Source organism: Hylobates moloch, unplaced genomic scaffold, assembly GCF_009828535.3.
Source record: "Hylobates moloch isolate HMO894 unplaced genomic scaffold, HMol_V3 SCAFFOLD_73, whole genome shotgun sequence".
Taxonomy (NCBI): Eukaryota; Metazoa; Chordata; class Mammalia; order Primates; family Hylobatidae; genus Hylobates; species Hylobates moloch.
Genome location: NW_026652348.1, coordinates 33,536 through 55,644, shown reverse-complemented (window position 1 = coordinate 55,644; position 22,109 = coordinate 33,536). Strand labels below are relative to the sequence as shown.

The following is a 22,109-nucleotide window of genomic DNA, read 5'->3' as shown; positions in this document are numbered from 1 at the left end:
TTACATTTAAGTCTGTTATCCATTTTGAAATAATTTTTGTATGAGGTATGAAATTTAGGTCAAAGTTTATTTGCTTGCCTATGGATGTTTAATAGTTTCAGCACCAGTTGTCAAAAATCTTTTATATAATAGTGTATGACCTTGACCAGTTAAACTACCTGCCTGGTTTTGTTTCCTTTGTCTAAAAATGAGGAGATTGGACTAGGACTAGATGGATATCATTTAAGCTGCATTCTTGGAAGTTCTGGGGTCCAGGAAGCCTCAATAGGAGCAGCAATGTGGGTGAGTGGTGAGTAGGGCTCTCATGTTGTCCCTGACTTCATTCAGGGCAGTGCTGCTTTTTAGGTTTTATATTTTTTGGTTCTATTTGATATGTGTTTTGACATGGTACCCACTGCTGTTAACAAGTTTGGAAACCATTAGATTAGATAATATCTGAAGTACCTTTCTGTAGTCCATTGCTATGATTCTAAGTGTTCAGTATCGTAACTCACTTTTTACGTTGCATATTAGCCTTCAGGTTCCTCTGTTAGTTTCTTGAGGGGTTACTCTTATGAAATCTTATTTCTCTTTATAAATATGATAGACTTTATGAAATCGATTAACTTAACAGTTTATGAATCAATTTATATGTCAAATTGAAAATTTGTTAAATATATTAGAATTTTACAGTTGAATCATTTATTTCACAGAATTCTCATGCCTGGAAGAGAGCATAAGGGACTAAAAATAAACCATGTACCAATCTCAATGTCTCTCTTACCATCCACCTGTCTGGCTCTTGCCAATTCACAGAGCATTTGCAACAGTTTTTTATCAGCTCCCTAAGGGTTACTTGCAACAGCTTTTTACCAGCTCCCTAAGGGTTACTTGCAACAGCTTTTTGAGATAAACAAAATCAGGCTTATGTGCTCATACCTATTTTCAACATGAGGAAACAGACTAAGATCCAGTGACCTGCCCAAAGTTACAGAACTAACAAGTATCAAGTAGAAGACTGAGAGAAGAGTTCACATGATTAACACCTAGTCAAGTTATTTTCCCTTTATGTTTTATATATTAGGGTTTCAGTGGATATTTTCCAAAAGTTGATATTTGCTACTTTAGCTTTTTATCTATAAAGTGGGATGATAATATAACACACTCAAATAGTTGCATGTTTTTTCTTTTTTTCAATTAAATAGGGTTGAGATAGTGCATTTGAAAAAAAATTGCGCTAGAAAGTGCTCCCCATTCAAATGGTGGTTATTATTTTATACTTTGGCTGCATCTTGGAATCATAGCAGGCAGCTTTGTGTGTTTGCTGATTCCTATTCATGGGAAATGTGTTTGTTTATATCACAGTGTATTATCTATTTTTCCTTTTAATACCCATGTGGCCAAATTATGAACTGCCATATTAATAAGACGCAAACCTATTTGAGAGGGTGGTTAGACTTAATCGTTTTCATAAAGTTGTTTTAATAGTTATTTTTCAACAGATGGACAGCTTACATTTGGCCACGTTTCTGTGACAGTGTGATGATTGAACTTTTCAACAGATGGCATACAAACACTTGGGAAAACACCCTTCCAATATGAATTGTAATAAAAAAGACTCTTAGAGTGCCAGAAAAATGATAGTCTATATTCCCAAGTCCTTAGTCTCTGCTATTATAATTATAATTTAGATGATTTGGAAGTTTCTATATCTGGTGCTTGGATTTGTTTTGTAAATGAGCATATATATCTGCATTAGAGTGAAATGATGAGGAACACCCTGTTGTCAATTAGAGATTCAACATAGATACAGCATTTAAATCCTCCATTGTTTGTTGATAGATGTACATAATCTCCTCTTGCTGAGTCATTCTACTTCTATTCCGTGCATAGAAAATGTAACCTTTCATAAGAATCAACTGTCAGATACTTACGTGTTCTTTCTAAAAAGTATTGACTTAAAAAAATTACCAAACTTAGAATTTCAAACATGTTCAACAATGTGATGAACTACCCAGCTTTCCAAGTTGTCCTGTGTCTGCTGTTGACCACCTAGCATGGCTTCTGGAATCAGTAAGTGAGGAATCTGACATAAGTGGGGCAGGAAGGAGAGTCATGAAAATCTGTGATGGCATTTATGATTGTTATAATGACAAAGGGCATTTACCGATATTTAGTGGGTGCAAGTCAGAGTACCTATACATGCTACACTACGTAATATAGTTTTAAACAAGAAAGAAATATTCCATGTCCTACATTAATTTGAACATCTGGCTGGACATCCATCTGAGCCTGGAACCTAACTTTGCTTAAATGAAATGACAGAGTAGATTTTGTAATACATGGTATTTTTGCAGAGTTTTAGTACTCACAAAATATTAGATGTTAGCATCCACCCCTACCTCTGCTTCTTGATTTTACTATACTGCTGTATAAAAGGTTGAAAGACTTCTGATCTGATTTTATTGCTCCTGAATTCTGACTTTTTCATGCTAAATAAGTGCAAGCATATAAACCCTTTTTTATATCCTTTAGTATAGTCATAGACTGAACATTTACTTAGTAAACAGATATTGTAAATTTACTTTCCTATTTCCCCTTTTTATCCTAAATAGACCATTTTTAAATATTTAATCCTTGATATTTTTAAAATCTGTGTAAGTTATATTATCCAGGGATTTCTAGATTGAAAGAGAAAATTACAGAATGCTTGTTATTATAAAGGGGCTCTGAAATTGATCAGGATGAGAAGCATTACTATAGAAAATTAAGTAATACAAGACAAATTATTTCTCTACTTGTCCCCTTGTGCACACATAATTCAGTGTTGGAATCATTCAAAGAAAAGGACAGGGTCGTGATTCTAAGTCTTTAATATAGAATGCAGTCTCAATAAATTCTGTATCATTCTGCTTTTATGGATGTCTTAAACTGATTTTCTTTTGGCAAGTTGTATTAGTTAGCTTTTCTTTGTATTTGTCATTACAGATGGCGTTTAATGATTGCTTCAGTTTGAACTACCCTGGCAACCCCTGCCCAGGGGACTTGATTGAAGTGTTCCGTCCTGGCTATCAGCACTGGGCCCTGTACTTGGGTGATGGTTATGTTATCAACATAGCGCCTGTAGGTGAGGTTTATTTCCAGTGGCTCCTGGGAGCAAATTTTTAGTATTCTTGTTACAGGAAGGAATCATGGGTGAAATAATAAACAAAACAAAATCGAAATAAAATATAGAAAGCAGATAAATCCAACTAATCTAGATTTAGAGAAGGATATTCTAAAACCAAAGCAGCGTTGGAGAAATCACAAAGGCCAATTCACATGAAATTTTAAAACCTCTGGATTTAAAAAATCACAATTAAAAAGTAAATAACCAGCTGGGGAAAATATTTGCCACAAACATGGCAAGGTTCAGTGTCTTTATGTAGCACACAAATAGGTTATTTCAATTTATTCAACACCTATTTATAGATCACTTCGTATGTTCTGAATGCTATTCTAAGTGCTGGGGGTATACAGATGTCTCCCTGCATGTTGGAGTTTACATTTTAGTAAGTGGGGACAGACCATGAGCAAGTTACGGAGGTGTTAAAATTGTGATAAGTGATACAGAAAAAATAAGAAGGTAGGATGAGGAGTGCTGAGGGCAGAAGGTGGTGGGTGGAGATGCTGTGATTTTAAATGAAATGGTCAGGAAAATTTCTTAAGAAAGTGACATTTGAGGAAAAACGTAAAAGAGGTAAAGAAACCGGTCAGATGCTATCTGGAGAAAGAGTATCCCAGGTCAAGGGGACAGCAGACACTAAAACCTCAACAAACAAATGGATGAAGAATTAGGAACAGTTTGTAAAAGAAGAAAAGCAAAAGCTAATGCACCTTTTGAAAAAATTTCAACTTTCTGGCCTAGGAATTGTAAAATAAACCAATAAAATATTTTGTACCTATCTCATTAGCAAAGGTTAAAAAGTGATAACGATCAGTGTTGATAAGAATATAGTGAAATGAACATAAAGGTATTGTTGATGGTAATATAAATTGATAAGGACTAGGACCTTAAAAGGGTTCGTATTCTCTGGCCCTTTAATTGTACTTCTAGGAATCTATTCTGGGGAAACATTTAGAGATTAGACGAGCATTTCTGTATAAAGATATTCACTTCTGTGTCACTTATAATGGTTAAAGTAGACAATGGCATATTTTCAATAGCGGAATGATTAAATGAATTAAGATTTAGCCACATAATATTAGTTAGCTAATATTCTTTACTGAGGAATCTTCATTGCTTCATGGAGGGAAACTGCAGAAAGAGCAGAGGTGGTTCTGGCCTCAGAGATGCCTATATCTAGGGGTTTAACCACTATTTAGACTCTCTGTCACACATCTGCATTTTTTTCTATATGCTGTCTTCTTTTTCCCAGACTATGTCTCTTTAAAAAACTAAACTGATGACCATAAGCAGCTTTAGGTTCTGACTCTTAGGTTCTTTTGACCCAACACGAAAGAACTAACTGTAACTACCTGTTACAGTTAAAGAATCACAGAGACAGACTCCACCATCGCTCCAGTGTGAGCTCCATGTTCATCGCTGGACTATCACTGTGCCCGAGAGAATGGAATACTGTGATTGGCTCAGACATAATTGTTTCCAGGAATAAGTAGGCAATGGTGGGATTTGGTGCTGGATAGATATAAATAACAGCATCCGTAACAGCCATAAAAAATCTTATATCTGGACATGTTTTATTGCAGGGAAGATGGTCTTAATATGATATTTATTTGAAAAAGATTAACCACATGCTTAGTCATAAAGCAAGTCTCAATAACGTCAAAAAAACTGAAATCATACCAAGCACACTCTTGAACCACAGTGCAATAAAAACAGAAATGAATACAAAGAAGATTTCTCAAAACTATATAAAAACATGGAAATTAAACAGCTTGGTCCTCAGTATCGATGTGTGATGCTTAATATCTAATGTCAACATGATTGGATTGAAGGATGCAAAGTATTGTTCCTGGGTGTGTCTGTGAGGGTGTTGCCAAAGGAGACTAACATTTGAGTCAGTGGGCTAGGAGAGGCAGAAACACCCTCAATCTGGGTGGGCACCATCTAATCAGCTGCCAGTGAGGCTAGGATAAAAGCAGGCAGAGGAACGTGGAAAAATTACACTGGCTAAGTCTTCTGGCCTACATCTTTCTCCCGTGCTGGATGCTTCCTGCCCTTGAATATCCAACTCCAAGCTCTTCAGCTTTTGGACTCTTGATCCTACACCAGTGGTTTGCCAGGGGCTCCCAGGCCTTTGGCCACAGACTGAAGGCTTCACTGTTGGCTTACCTACTTTTGAGGTTTTGGGACTCGGACTGGCTTCCTTGCTCCTCCACTTGCAGATGGCCTATTGTGGGACTTCACCTTGTGATTGTGTGAGTCAATACTCCTTAATAAACTCCCTTTCATATATATATCTATCCTATTAGTCCTGCCCCTCTAGAGAACCCTGAAGAATACAGGTGGAAAATGAAATGAGGGCAGAAATCAAAAAGTTATTTGAAATTAATGAAAATAGAGACACAACTTACCAAAATCTTTAGGATGCGCCTAAATCAATGTTAAGAGGAAAGTTTATAGCACTAAACACTGTCATTAAGAAGGTAGAAGGAGCTCAGATTAACAACCTAATATTGCACATAGTGCAACTAGGAAAAAAAGAACAGACCAACCCCAAGCTAGCAGGACAAAATAAATCTAAAATTGGAGAAAAACTGAAAGAAATGGAGATACAAAAATCCATACAAAATTAACGAAACAAAGAATTTGTTTTTTGAAAGGATAAGCAAGATCGATAGATTGCTATCTAAATTAACAAAGGAAAAAAGATCCAAAGAAGTGCAATCAGAAATGACAAAGATGACATTATAACCAGTCCTACAGAAATTCAGAAGGTCCCTAGAGACTATTATGAACACCTCTATACACACAATTTAGAAAATTTAGAGGAAATGGCCAAATTTTGAAACATACAAACAACCTTTCAACATTGAACCAGGAGAAAAGTGAAAACCTGTACAGACCAATAACAAGTTCCAAAATTGAATCAGTAACAATAATAAAAAAAAAATACTACCAACCGAAAAAAGCCCTGGAGCAGATGGATTCACAGCCAAATTCCAGGAGGTGTACAAAGAACTGGTACCAATCCTACTGAAACTACTCCAAAAACTCAAGGAGGAGGGGCTCATTCCTAACTCATTCTGTGAAACTAGCATCATCCTGATACCAAAATTGGAGAGACACACAAAAAAGAAAACCTCAGGCCAATATTCCTGATGAATATAGATGCAAAAATCCTCAACAAAAGACCAGCAAACCAAATTTGGCAGCACATCAAAAAGTTAATTCATAATCAAGAAGGCTTTATTCCTGAGATACAAGATTGGTTCAACATACACAAATCAATAACTATGATTCACCACATAAACGCTTTGAAAACCAAAAACCATGTGATCATCTCAATAGATGCAGAAAAAGCCTTTGATTAAACACAACATCCCTTCATGATGAAAATCCTGAAGAGAATAGGCATTGAAGGAACATACCTCAAAATAATGAATCATTTATGAGACACCCACAGCCAACATCATACTGAATGGGCCATTCCCCTTCAGAACTGAAGCAAAATAAGGGTGTTCACTCTCACTATTCCTGTTCAACATAGTACTGGAAGTTCTAGCCAGAGCAGTGAGGCAAGAGAAAGAAATGAAAGGCATCCAAATAGGAAAAGAGTAAGTCAAATTACCTCTTTTATTGAATATTTGATTCTGTACCTAGAAAGCCCCACAGACTCCACCAGAAGCCTCCTGGAACTGATAAACAACTTCAGTAAAGCTTCAGGATACAAAATCAGTGTACAAAAATAAGTAGCATTTTTATACACCAGTAACATTCTAGCTGAGAGCCAAATTAAAAAAAAAATTCATTTACAATAGCCACAGATAAATAAAATACCTAGGAATACATCCAACCAAGAAGGTGAAAGATCTCTACAAGGAGAACTATAAAACACTGCTAAAAGAAATCAGAGATGAGACAAATAAATGGAAAAACACTCCATGCTCACGGATTGGAAGAAATAATATTAAAATGTTCATATTGCCCAAAAGCAACCTACAGATTCAACACTATTTCTATCAAGCTACCAATGCCATTCTTCACAGAATTAGAAAAAATATTCTAAAATTTATATGGGACCAAAAAAGAGCCCGAGTAGCAAAAACTAAAAAGAAGCTGGAGGCACGTTACCCAACTTCAAACTCTACTAGAAGGCTGTAGTAACCAAAATATCATAGTACTGGTACAAAAACAGACACACAGACCAATGAGTGAGACCTAAGTAAACAAAAGAGCTTCTGCACAGCAAAAGAAATTATCAACAGAGTAAATAGTCTACAGAATGGGAGAAAATATTCATAAACTGTGCATCTGACAAAAGTCTAGTGTCCAGAATTTACAAGGAATTTAAATTAATCAACATGTAAAAAATAATTTAATTAAAAAATGGGCAAAGACAGGAACAGACACTTCTGAAAAGAAGACATTCAGGCAACCAACAAACCTATGAAACAATGCTCATCATCACTAATCATCATAGAAATGCAAATCAAAACCACAATGAGATACCATCTCACATCAGTCAGAATGGTGATTATTAAAAAGTCAAAAAAAAACAGATGCTGGTGATGTTGCAGAGAAAAGGAAATGTTTACACACTGTTGGTGGGAATGTAAATTAGTTCAGCCACTGTGGAAAGCAGATTAGAGATTTATCAAAGAGCTTAAAAGAGAACTACCATTTGATCCAGCAGTCCTATTACTGGGTATATATCCAAAGGAAAATAAATTATTCTACCAAGAAGACACATGTACTTGAATGTTCATCACAGCATTATTTGCATAGGAAGGACATAGAATCAGTCTTATTGAAAATATTACTAGCAGTTACTTCTGGATGGTGGGATAATGGGTGATTCCTGTATACATTTATATGCTTTGTTTTTTTGTATTTTATAAATGTTTAAAAATGAGCACAAATTAATTTGTTAACAAAAAGCGTATGCAGACCAGGCGTGGTGGCTCACGCCTGTAATCTAGTACTTTGGTAGGCCAAGGCAGGCAGATCAGTTGAGGTCAGGAGTTCAAGACCAGCCTGGCCAACATGACGAAACCCTGTCTCTACAAAAAATACAAAAATTAGCCAGGTGTGGTGGCAGGCACCTGCAATCCTAGCTACTCAGGAGGCTGAGGCAGGAGAATCACTTGAGCCCAGGAGGTAGAGGTTGCAGTGAGCTGAGATTGTGCCACTACACTACAGCCTGGGCAACAAAGCAAGACTCCATGAAAAAAAAATAAAAGTGTATGCAGATAACAAATAAATGACCTGGAATATTTTCCTCAGGTTATGTTTAAAGAGAAGTATTTATAGAGCTAAGTTTTATTATCTTGGGAACTTCTGAGACTTTTTAATGAAGTGGTTTTTTGCAACATTTTAAAGTATTTGCCTCTTGTTTTAGAATATTATAAGTGAAAATGACAAATGATATTTATGATTCAGAGCTTCCAGAGTCTAGTGGTTAATACTAAGCAACCCTCTACATCTGCATTATCTCTGCAGTTTTCATACCTGGAAAATAATATGAGATTTTCATGCTGTTTTCTTATTTTCATGCCTTAAATTCCATATTATTGTGGTTTGAGCATTCAGCTTTGATCCTGTAGATTGATATTCAATTATATTGTTAACTACTGTGATACATTTTCCAAGCCAGTTTACCTCTCCAAATTTTAATTTTCTAATTTTTGCATGTGGTTATTAAAAATATGTTTAGTAATTCTAACTGGGATATATATGCTCTGAGGACTTGTAATGTGTGAGAACTTGCAATGTGTAAGATGTTCACTGGAACATCTCACAGTCTGTGAGGAAGACAGACAGAAGGATAGTGGAAAATAAGTTTTGCTTTTAGTCATTACTAAAAGAGAAAGTTTCTAAACACTAGTTATGTGGAGACTCTTTCTCTCATGATTGACCTGAACATGGCCAAGCATAGCAGTTGTAGGCAGTTTGACAAGGACTGGAGCCTGGCTTTAGACCTGTACCCTGAGGAATCATCTGTCCAACCTCAAGTACTGACATTGTCAGGCCAAAGATACAGTAGTTCCTGGCAGACTAGGCAAATGCTTATGAGCAGAGGCAGCCAAGGTGGAGTGGTAGGGCATGGGGCATTGTCGTAAGTGGGTAGGTCACTGCCTGGGGCCATGTCTGGTAGACAGTGCCTACCAAGTTAGCTTCAGGCTCAGGACTTAGGGGGCTTTTTTTTTTTTTTTTTTTTTTTTTTTGGTCAAAGGAACTGGCAGGAAGAAAGCAGGGCCCCAGCCTGACTTCAGCCATCCTATCACAGGACTGAGGTACTATGCAGGTTTCGGAATAGGAAATTGGACCCCAAATTGATGCCTAGTTGAAAAACAAGTTTCAGACGCTTAGGGAGCTTAGACACTAGGATGAGCCTACTAATAACAGTGTACTCTACAGTATTAATTTGGAAGGGTTCAGATGCTGAGCAAAAAACTGCTTTATAGAAAAAGTGGACAATAATCTTATCTGTATCTATGTTAGACACACATACCAACATCTCTAATAATATAATACCAATCTACAGAGAATTTATTTCCCAAGGATGAGTAGGGTATTCTCATCCAATTTGTTCTATGGGAACATCATACATTTTCAAAAAGTTTTTCTTATATTCTCACTCATACAATAGTGAGTAAGTGTTACTGCCAAGTTATAGAATAACTGCTTAAGGCTGATGAGATTAAATGACTTTGGTTTGATATTAAGTTAGGAACAGGGCTAGGTTTAGACATGCCAGCATTTCCAAAGTCTTTAGATGGCATTAGAGTTCATTGGACTGGGTCACTATACCTGAGAATACTGAAGGATAGAGAAGGGACTTGAGTTGTCCAAGGTCCTGCAACAAGTTAATAACCAAACTGAGACTAAAACATGAATATTATGAATTTTGAGCTAGAAGGGACTTGAAGTAGAATCAAGACCATAGCATTCTTCCAATCTTATTGCCTTTAGTCTTTCTTTTTTTTCCTGTTACAGCAGTCTCACATCAGTGATCTCATATACTGAAAAGAATATGCTAGAAAGGATGTTGAGTTTTTTGAATGGGAGTTTATTTACCAATATCACAGATGGTTGTTCTTAAATTATTTTTCATTGGTGGACAGAGGCTAACTAATGACATATCTTAGTGGGCTTGTGAATGTTTTCTCTTTCCTTGCAATTGCTAATTTCAATGAAATTTTGTGCCTTTAAGTAGATCCTTTGATTCACTGAGCTTTTGGATGACTTTTGATAGATTAATTGACTTTATTTTTAAAGTACTTTACAATTTTTGTCAGTTACTACCGTTGTTTTGTAGTATGACAAATTTCTAGCTAACAGCATGTTCGTCTTTTCCCTGCCTGTTGTCCTGTTGTCCCACCAGTCCAGTAAGCTGAAAATGAATATTAAGGTGATAAAAGAGAATGGATATATAAAACTACTATCAAAAGAAAGTCCTCTTCATCCAAAATACATATAAAAGTGTTCATCTAAAATATTAAAATATGAAAAATAATTTAATAGATTAAACTCCAGGATGTTGTTACCTATGAAAACTTTTTAAAAGGCAACTAAAAATTTGAAGGATAATACCATAGTATTTTAATAATTCACATTTATTGAAGACTTCCAGTATTTTGAAATGGTGGATCAGTTATACATTTCTATCCTAAGTAAGAAATGAGGTTATAATTCTTCTCACAAAAGCTTGGAAAAATGGCAGCTATAAGAAGGCTAGCAAAGCCTCGTGTTATCTAAACCTTGCACCTCTTGAGCCTAATTTTTCAAAATCCTACTTATCGTGCCCTATACCCATGATTCAAATTTATTGTGGTTTTGATTTGCATTTTCCTGATGGCTAATGATGTTGGGCATCAATTTATGTGCTTATTGGCCATTTGTATATCACCTTTGGAGAAATGCCTATTAAGATTATTTGCCCGTTTTTTTTGTTGTTGTTTGTTTGTTTCTTTTTTTTTTTTTTAGATGAAGCCTTGCTCTGTTGCCCAGGCTGGAGTGCGGTGGCATGATCTCAGCTCACTGCAACCTCCACCTCCTGGGTTCAGGCTATTCTCCTGCCTCAGCCTCCCAAGTAGCTGGGATTACATGCATCTACCACCATGCCTAGCTAATTTTTTGTATTTTTAGTAGAGACTATGTTGGCTAGGCTGGTCTCATGTTGGCCAGGCTGGTCTCAAACTCCTGACCTCGTGATCCACCTGCCTTGGCCTCCCAAAGCGCTGGAATTACAGGCGTGAGCCACCGTGCCCGGCTATTTGCCCGTTTTTAAATTGGTTTATTTGCCTTTTTATTGTTCAGTAGTAAGTTTTCTTTATGTACTCTGGATAGTGGACCCTTTTCAAATACGTATCTAGAATACATATTTTTCATCAGGGAAATGCAAATCAAAGCCACAATGAAATTTCGCTTCACACCCAATAGGATTGTTATAATACAAAAGATGGTAAGTGTTGGCAAGGAAGTGAAGAAATTGGAACTCTCGTGTCTTTCTGGTATGCATGTAAAATGATATAACTGCTTTGGAAACCAGTCTGGCAATTCCTCTAAAATTAAATGTAGAATTACTATATGACTCAGCCGTTCTAATCCTAGGTATGTATCCAAGATAAATGAAACATATGTCCACATGGAAACCTGCACATGAATGTTTATAGCAGCATCAAAATGTAGAAACAACTCAAATATCCATCTAATGGGCAATGGATAGACAAAATGGGATATATCCATACAATGTAGTATCTTTCAATAATAAAAAGAAATGAAGTACTCATACATGCTACAGTATGGACCTTGAAAACATTATGCCAAGTTGCCTACTTAGCCAATCACAAGAGACTACATATTATATTATTTCATCTATGTGAGATGCCTAGAATAGGGAAATCTATAGAGACAGAAAATAAATTAGTGGTTGCCTGGGGCTGAGGGGGTTGAGGCAAATGAGGGGAGACTGCTAAAGGGTAAGAGGTATCTTTTTGGAATGATGAAATGTTTCAAAATTGTGATTGTTGCACAAGTCTGAATATACTAAAAAACATTGAACTACATTATTTCAGTGGGTAAGTATGTGGTATGCTAATTAGATCTCAAATTTTTTTTTTAAATAAAAAGGTTTGGGAAAATGGGAGATAGAACATAATGAAAGGATATATTTGTTTTCATTAGGAAATAATTGGAAATTCATTCTCATTAGGAAATGTATTAACATAATGAATGTTCTGCTCACATTTAACAATAAATCGCTTTTGAGCTAGAACAGAGGGTACACACAAATTCCTGCTCACGTTTGCGTTGAAAATTAGTGGTGTAGATAGGAAATAGGTTCCATTCCTCTTCTTTGTTAATGACAAAGTTTTTCACTGCACTAACCAAGGAATTTTTATTTGTTTACTTATTTTATTTTTGGAAATGAGGAGATGTTAGTCAAAGGGTAGAAAATTTCAGTTATGCAAGACAAATAAGTTCTGGAGATGTACTGTACAACATAGGGCCTATGATTAATGATACTATGTTGCCTACTTTAAAATTTGCTAAGAGGTTAGATCTTATGTTAAGTATTCTTAGCACAAACCAACAGAGGGAGTGGGCGGAAGCTTTTGGAGGTGATGGATAAGTTTATGGCATTGATTGTGATGATGGTTTCATGGTGGAGGTGATGGATAAGTTTATGGCATTGATTGTAATGATGGTTTCATGGGGGTATACTTATCTCCAAATACATCAAGTTGAACGCATTAAATATCTACAGCTTTTTGCATGTCAGTCAGTCTTCAGTAAAGTGGTTACAAATAAGCAATATTTTTTAAATGTTAAATGAAAAGAGAGCCATCTTCTTACTTGACTATAACTTGCAATCCATCATCATTTTACCTTTCACATCTAGACCCAAGACCCATGAAAAATTAATTTTTCTTCAACAAATAGTAAGAACCTGTCTCTGGCAGGTTCTGATGAAGATGATGCAGTGACAGCCTTAAGAGTCTACCTAAGCTTTGGTGTTCACGGACCTCAGTGAGAACCCCATCATCACCATTATTAGTGGAGTGTCCTTGGACCCACTGTTTATCAGTCTTCTGATCAACACAGGTCGTTTGAAAGATTTTGGAGATATTTGAGGTCTCTCAGCATACTGTATTATGTATTATCCATCCCAATAAATAGCATGCGCATGGTGGATATTACTTTTCATAACAGTATCCAGGAATTTTATAGATCTTTGTTAGCATAGTTTATAAAATCTTGATCTAGCAGCAACTGGATTATATATTACTATCAATAACTAATAGTATTACTACTAATAATAGCTAATATTAGGTTAGTTTTTTGAATCCCTTTAAGCTTAGGGCCCTTGAGCTTAGAAATGTTTTCTTGGGGAATGGCTATGTATTTCCCAAGTTTAAAAACTAGTAATGCACAAAAAAGGTGAGAAGGGTAGGATTATGATTTCATCTTTTTTTTCTTCTTCGTGCTTTTCTGTATTTGAAAAAAAAAATAGATTCAATTTTCTAGAGCAGTTTTTAGCTTCATAGCAAAATTGAGCTGAAAGTATAGAACTCTCTCCTCCTTCCCCACGCAGTATAGCCATCTCCTTCATCAATATCTCACATCATTACCATACCATTGTGAAAATTGATGAACCATCATTAATACATCGTTATCAACCAGAGTCCATAGTTTACATTAGGGTTCGCTGGTTGTTATGAAATCTATGGTTTGGACAAATTTAAAATGACACAGTCCATTATTATAGTATTATAAATAATAATTTTCCTGCCCTAAAACTCCTGTGCTCCACCTATTCATCCTTCCCTCCCTGCAAATCCCTGACAACCATTGATTTTTTTTTTTTACCATCTCCATAGTTTTCCCATTTTCAGAATATCATGTTGCTGAAATCATGTAGTATGTGGCTTTTTTCAGGTTGGCTTCTTTCATGTAATAATATGTATTTAAGGTTTCTTCATGTACTTTTGTGGCTTGATTCCTCATTTCTTTTTAGCACTGAATGATATTCCATTTCCTTGATTTACCACAGCCTATTTATCCATTCAACCACTGAAGGACATCTTGGTTGCTTCCAAGTTTTGGCAATTATGAATAAAGCCTCTACAAACCTCCATGTGCAGGTTTTTATGTGGACATTAGTATTCAGCTCCTTTGGGTAAGTACCAAGGAGCATGATTGCTAGATCATATGGTTAGAATATTCTTAGTTTTGTAAGACACTGCCAAACTGTCTTCCTGAATGAGTGCATCATTTTGCATTTTGCACTCTCAGCAATGAGAGTTCTTGTTGTTCCACATCCTTGCCAGCATTTGATTATCAGTATTTGGAATTTTAACCATTTTAATAGGCATCTTGTTTCAGTTTGCAGTTGCCTAGTTACATGTAATTTCGAGCATCTTTTTACATGCTTCTTTGCATATCATCTTTGATGATGTGTCTCTTGATGATCTTGCCTATTTTTTAATTCAGCTGTTCATTTTCCTGTTGTTGAATTTCAAGAGTTCTTTATATATTTTAGATAACGCTCCTTTATCAGATTTGTCTTTTACAGTTGTTTTCTCTCAGTTTGTGTCTTATCTTTTATGTATTTTTCAAAATTTCTAAGAACATATTTTACTCTCATAGACCAAACAAATTATGAAAATGTCTCTATCTTTGTCAAAGATGGCCCACACTCTTCAGTAGGCCTGGACAAGGCAACACATGAACACATCCTGATGGTGCTTCAGTGCATACGACTGCAGCCTTAGGAGGCCTTAGGAAAGTGCGTTTTTATAAACCTGCCACACATCTGTGTCCCCGCTACACTGCTGTCTAGACACAGCCACTCCAGGTTCAGCTAATGTTTCATTAGGCCAGGTACAGATCCCCAGAATGAGGCCTTTATTATGGCCCATGGACAGAAAGCCCTCTAAAGGATAAAGAATGCAGAGTTGGATTTGGTGACCTTATAATCCACAGTAAGCCATGAAGTAAAAGTTCTTGTTCATGTTGGTTCACCAAGAACATCGTGAGATGTTGTAATCTTGCACGTCACATCCCATTACTCCTAACTCCAATGGGTTGTCCCAATTACATGAGATTCATTATCTAGAATGAGACTTGACATAAATGAACATTTGGAATTGGGGAAGCTGTCTTAAAGTGGCACTGCTTAAAGTGGCTTTATGATCATGATATCTGGCCTGTGTCATCTCTAGGGATTTTGGTTTGGGATCAGGTTGCCCGTCCCCCAACCAGGCCTCTTAAATTTGTCAGCTTTCATTAACATCTTGTGTTTCTAGTGGCTGAAAGATACCTAGTCAGTTAGGTCTGCACCTAGCTGGGGCCACACCATCTATAGGATCCTGCCATTTTCCAAGGGCCGTAACCTGCTACCATTTGACACCTCTGTTTAAAGACACTGATTGCACCTTCGTTTTTTTTTTTATTGACTACCCCATTTCTCTCTATTAGACCTTTTTGGGATATCACTATCTGCTGGAATTGCACTAGGGTTGGGCTTGATCCCTGTCTAATTAGTGACTCTTCCCCTTCTTTGGGATTTTATCTTATATCCTGCATCTCCCTGCCTCTTCTCCCCCGCTCCCCCAATATGGCATGTGGGTAGCTCTGTGCTACAGTGAATTCTGATTATCTCCTAGGAAATAGTTTAGGTAAGGATTAATTAAAATATAAATAAAACAGATAAGAAATCAAATAAAATCAAAATTATAAAGTAAAGCAGGATTCGTCAGGGCTAGTGCCAAGTTCTTTGCCCTTACCATTCTCCCTGGCATCTGGGGGTTGGAGCAGAGACAGTGGGCCACAATTACAGGCCTAGTCTCTGCCCACCACAGGATGGTGTAGTGGAATGAACACATGCTGCAAACACATGGAGCTAATACTCCTGTTGTATCCCTCTTTCCTGGCCCTGGCCCTTGTGACTGTTCGTAACAGGGAAGCTGCAGTTAGGGAGGTAGCATTGTGTTGCAGTAATACGTGGGTGGCAGGCTCCACGGTGGAAGGCTGTGGTTAGACAGAGAGCATGCTCAAATATGACCTGGGTTAGGCTTTCCAGCTCTTAGACTGGTTCCCCAGAGTCATTTGGGAAAAATATTTTGCTTTATTTGAAAGACCTGATTCTTCAATCCCAGAGAGAACAAATGTGTTCAGAGTACCTGATAATTCTGAAATATCTGAATGTGACCTTTGGGTCATCAAATTGCACTCAAACCCATTTGAATGGAAGGCAATATTAGTTGAGTGCCAAGAATACCATGAATATTCATTAGTTCCCTCATCATCATGATGATTAATACCCTTAAAGCTATAAATGTCTGAATTCCTTTATGGACAGTTGATCTTGAGAGTGGTTTGTCTCCATGAGAAATTGATTTTTGACATGATAGTTAACATCAGTATTGGCTTTTTTTGAAATTTGTTTATCAGAAGAGAAATTGTGTCTACCAAATAAGAGCTTATGGGTATTTAGCTCAGATGATATCCCTGAATTATTTGCTGTTTGACATCCCTGAAACACACACACACACACACACACACACACACACACACACACACTCTTACACGATACTTACCCTGGTGTAGACCCAGCCAATCCAAAGTGTTTATTTAAGGGGCAGGAGCTGCATAGGAGAAGAACGTGCATTTTGGAAGACTCAGCCTATAAACATCTTCGTGGAATGATCTCAGGCAAACTACTTATGATATCCCAAGTTTTGCAAAACAAGAGTGGAATATTAACCTCTTTCACCAGTGTACTATTATGATTAATGGGAACTGTGTTCATAATGAGTTTATAAACTTGTCAGAGTGCTTTAAAAATATGAGGAATATATACCCATGTGTACGTATCTACATCTTTGACATAATTATAAAACTTATAAATTTATTTCTTCATCTTTATGCAGAATTTTAATTTTGCATTGAACTTTAAATGTATCCATTATACATTAAAACAGATGTTCAGTTTAGGAAACAGGCTAAAGCTTCATTTAGGACACTGAGATGTCTTTAGAATATGATATATTTTTTGTTTGCTTCTTGTTTCCTTATAGGCCAACCGAGCGATAAGTACTGTTGAGTTTGTGACAGCTGCTGTTGGTGTCTTCTCATTCCTGGGCTTGTTTCCAAAAGGACAAAGAGCAAAATACTATTAACAATTTACCAAAGAGATATTGATATTGAAGGAATTTGGGAGGAGGAAAAAAAACCTGGGGTGAGTACTTATTTTCAGTGCATCATCACTGTTCCGGATTCCTATGATGGATGGCAGGCTCTTTAATAAATTGCTTACTGATATTATCTTATCATTGAGCCAATGAAATTTTTTTTTTCCCCTGCTAGCATAGATTTACTGTGGCAGCTTGAACGAGAAGCAGTAGCCTTTTGAGTGAGCCAGCAGAAGATCTTAACAAAATCTCATCACATTTTATTTCTACTATAAATACTATTTTCCTTTTCCCCGAGGGTGGCCATTTTGCCAGAGGGATGAAAGACTATTTATATATGGTTTTGAAAGAAATTTTAAGAACCCCAGATTGTTAGAGTTGACATCTAAATTCATGTTTCTTTTCTTGTTGGAAAAGAAACTGGGAAATTTAGCATTTTGGTTAGGCAGTTTGAGGGACTCTAATTTACAAGCCTTTTGGGGAATGCACCCTCATCTTCTTCCTGTGCCTGTATAGATGAGGGTGGATGGGAAGAGGAGAGGCTGTTTGCTTCAGGGTTTCAGTTCTGGTGATTTGTGTGGAATCTACTTGCTTGTCAGGAGGACATGACAAGTAAGAAATCTTATTTTAAGATTTCTACAGTGTTACATATTATTCCCTTTGGATTTTGAAGTATTTCAGGGATTTGACCTTTTAACCTTGAGAAGCAATCATTAAATGTTTGTTTAAAATGCCATATTTGGAAAACAATATCTCATATTCTGAAGACTTTTTCTACAGGCCAAGGAGTGTCATAATTTTGTTCTCTCATTTTATTATGTGTTGAATTAACGACACTGCTTTTTATGCTGTTCCAGTGAAATTCTTGGTGGCAGCAGGTGGGGAAAGGGGGAGTGCAGCTCTCTCTAACCTAGGATTACATCAGACATTGTAACATGACCCCATAAACCACACCACCAGCCAATGACATCCATCTTATGCTATCATCAAAAGCTTGGCATTAAATAAAGGGAATGTTCAAGTTAATATTAGGGGGTTGGTACAGTGAGAAAGCTAGGAATACAGTACATAATGTAACTGAACAGAAGACTCGGTGAAAGTCTTGTACCTATTAAACTGATTTAGATTTTACCCCAGGGCCAGAAATACTCAACAAGCTAATTGCAGGGTTAATAATAATGGTAATAGAAGGAGTTGTGTGCTGCAGTCTGGGCCACAGAGACCCTATATCTTGTCCCTTCTTTTTCAATAATTCCTTCCCTTTCTTATGGCACCAACTCTGTCTCCAGTAACCCTCAAACACTGTCTTCCGCTGATCTTCTGTGGGGGTGTGAGTGTCTCCTACCAGGAACCAATGAGAGCAAATTTCTCTTTCATTTTTACTCTAAATTCAAGTCTCTGTTCCTTTTATGCCCTGTTCCCGAGTAATAGTTAAAAACCACAACAACAACAGGCCGGGCGCGTGGCTCACACCTGTAATCCCGGCACTTTGGGAGGCCGAGGCAGGTGGATCATGAGGTCAGGAGATCGAGACCATCCTGGTTAACATGGTGAAACCCCGTCTCTCCTAAAAATACAAAAAATTAGCCGGGCATGGTGGTGGGCGCCTGTAGTCCCAGCTACTTAGGAGGCTGAGGCAGGAGAATGGCGTGAACCCAGGAGCAGAGGTTGCAGTGAGCCAAGATCGCGCCACTGCACTCCAGCCTGGGTGGTGACAGAGTGAGACTCCGCCTCAAAAAAAAAAAAAAAAAAAACCCAGTTTTCTAGTATTGTCAAGTTAAGATGAGACTGGCAGTAGCATAATGTGTTACCTTTCCCAAGGTACCCTTTTCAGTAAAGGATGCCTACACAGGGCAAATCTTAACCTGAAGCAGGGGAATTACTACACCCACCAGTGGGAGAAGGAGCAAAATTTGAAGTCAAGAACCTCCTAAGAGCCTCAAGTGCAGCCTTTCTAGAGAACTCTGGATGTCTCCACTCCAGAAGACAGTCCTGTCTGTGCTAGATAATGTCATAAATGCAGTTTTAAATTAAATTCATGGATTCATGTTCACATTGGTAGTGTTTGAGGGTGTGGTAGTTTTCACCCTTAGAGGTTAGCTCACAAAGTTAGCCATCAGTTTCCCATAAAAATAGTTACTCTTGATGATGGCCAGCTTAACACTGTCTAGCTTGTTTTTCCTATAGGTGATTATTTGATATCATGCTCATTGTGCTTTTATGAAGTGATTTTTCCAAGACTTTTAAACCTTTCTCTGAGCATATTTTTAACAGTCAGGAATGGAGTTCAACTTTATCACATTCCAAGAATAAAAATTCTGAAATAAAGATCATCATCCACCAGAAACCTTATAGGTTGTAGGAAAACCTGGGGGGGGAAGCCTATAACTTTATTGAATCTATTTTTTAAAAAATCTTTTTATGCTCTTGAAATGTTATATACAGTGTATCAATTGAATCTTTTCATTCTAAAAGTCAAATTACTAAATGCAGATGTCAGCTCAAGGAACTTGAACTACCATTTTTTTAGTTTGATACATAGTTTATAATCATAAACTAAAAATCTCTTCTTTTTAAAACTTTTGTTACCAGTAGCTGCTAAATTATACACATTGTAGAAATTATTACTCTCCAGAGAGCTGTGAATACAAGAAAAGGTTAAAAAGCAAACAAACAAAATGTAAACACAGAGGGATTGTTTTTATAGGAATTTGCATTTATGCTGGTGGTTTGTGTAACATTTATAATACGTTTTACAGTAGCAAATTTCATGTTGAAAACATTTGTCATTCCTAAAGATTTCAGAATTGTAAACTGAAGGCTGTCATATATTGAATCCGTACATCATGGTATTAGGCACATAATTGGCACTCATGTAATGGAACTGGTTAACTAATTGCCTATGATCTGTTAAATTAGCAAAATTAGACTTATCGTTATAAGGAAAGACTAGTAGGTAATTTAAAATGTTCACTAGAAATAAATTTTCTCTCAAGTTTATGGTGAGGGTGATATATAAAAGGTAATAGTGCACAGAATATATTTGTAAAGGATGCACCCTTTCATGTGGTATTTAATATGCATCTAATAAGATGATTTAGATAATTAAAAGATGAAATAGAACTTAAGGTTGTTTAGTAGCCTGAGAATTGTCATGCTGCACTTACAAACATTATGAGTCCCTTTTCTAGCATTGTTTTTAAGATGAGTAATGTTGAGTTCTGGACAACTTTTAAAGTTAGAGCTTGAGGCCGGGTGCAGTGGCTCACGTGTGTAATCCCAGCACTTTGGGAGGCTGAGGCGGGTGGATCACTTGAGGTCAGGAGTTTGAGACCAGCCTAGACAACATGGTGAAACGCCATCTTTACTAAAAATAGAAAAATTATCTGGGCATGGTAGCGGGTGCCTGTATCCCAGCTACTCGGGAGGCTGAGGCAGGGGAATTGCTTGACTCTGGGAGGCGGAGGTTGCAGTGAGCCAAAATTGTGCCACTGCACTCCAGCCTGGGTGACAGAGCGAGACACCATCATCTCAAAAAAAATAAAAAAGCTTGAGGTTTTCATGTGTCAGTAACAAGCAGTAAATAATGTTGCTATGCTTCTTTAAGTAAAAGTATGTTTTTACAGTTTATTTCATTACCTTTGTGATCTACTGTAAACTTTGCTGTTCACTGGCCCCCAAACACTATACATTGAATGATGCCAAACTTTGGTGGAATTTGCTTATATATTAACTGTGCCCATGCCAAGATTATATGGAATTAACAAACATCTCCTTCATTCTACCACTTCCACACAATTCTGGCTTATTATAGTTAGGGTTGAATTTCCGAAAGGGTTGAATTTCTGAAGTAAATGTTGGTCCTTGTTTCTCTGTGAAAAGCATACCAGTGAAACAAAAAGAGGAACTGTGACCTTGGGAAAAGATATACATGTAAATGTTCTTCACAAAGATTTAGGTAAACTTGTGACAACTAATAGTGAAACTTTCAAAGACCAAATGTTGCTCAATTTTTCTTTATTCTATTGATGTTCATACTACTAATTTGACTACAGTACCATGAAAGCTGTTCATTTCAAACAAAATAATGCTCTGAAAAATGAATACAGTTTATTGAAAAGGATAATACAGGAAATGCATTTTTTTTTCTCTCATTGGTTAAGCATGCAGTCAGAATAAGCCTAAGGTCCTTTGCTGCAAGGTTTAATTCATTGAGAATATACTTTGAGTGCTTGAATGGAGAGAGGAAAGGTAAGGGGAGAGTATCATCACTTCTCCACAATGTGTGAATTTTGGGGAAAAAAGCAATGCTGTTCAGCATGTACAACAACAATTCTGATTACAACCTGGCCCAAAAATGCTGTTGTGTGGGTTGGCCTCCCAATTTGAGTTTTCTTTTTGGAATCTGTTCATGGTGTTCATAGCCCCTGTTGATGTAGAATCCATTTGTGCCATCACCTGAATAATCTGTCCTGTTTATGGGAGGCCAGGTTGAGTCTTCTGCCAGCTTCTTTTGCCAAGTCCTATATTGACTTGTAGAGTAGAATCCAAATTCTCTTTTGATCAACAGCCAGAGCTCATGATTTTGAAGGATGGCATCCTGAAAAATCAGGTGGGAAAACAATCAATTTATTGCACAGGTCCCCCTGCAGCCAGGCCACTGGCCACCACAGCCGCCTCCTTTAGGTCCCTAGGCCTTCCTCTGAGGTGTGCTCATTGCTGCTGCGTCTACCTCTCCTTTCCCAAGTCCTGGAATTCTTCCCTTA

General features: G+C 37.0%; 1 protein-coding gene across 1 annotated transcript; it reads left to right on the top strand.

Annotated features, from left to right (window-relative positions):
- Positions 1 to 1,943: 1,943 nt before the first annotated feature.
- LOC116463879 (phospholipase A and acyltransferase 1-like) lies at positions 1,944 to 17,492 on the top strand. The gene is made up of 3 exons (XM_058434908.1): positions 1,944 to 2,052; positions 2,968 to 3,102; positions 17,230 to 17,492. The coding sequence occupies exons 2-3, from the start codon at positions 2,968 to 2,970 to the stop codon at positions 17,329 to 17,331; spliced, it is 237 nt and encodes a 78-aa protein (XP_058290891.1). The 5' UTR covers positions 1,944 to 2,052; the 3' UTR covers positions 17,332 to 17,492.
- The last annotated feature ends 4,617 nt before the right edge of the window (positions 17,493 to 22,109 follow it).

What these genes read in the sequence shown, in the direction of transcription:
- LOC116463879 (XM_058434908.1), top strand. Translation starts at nt 2,968, where the DNA reads ATGGCGTTTAATGATTGCTTCAGTTTGAACTACCCTGGCAACCCCTGC. An exon ending in ATGTTATCAACATAGCGCCT is followed by an intron (nt 3,103 to 17,229) that starts GTAGGTGAGGTT and finishes GTTTCCTTATAG; the next exon opens with GCCAACCGAGCGATAAGTAC.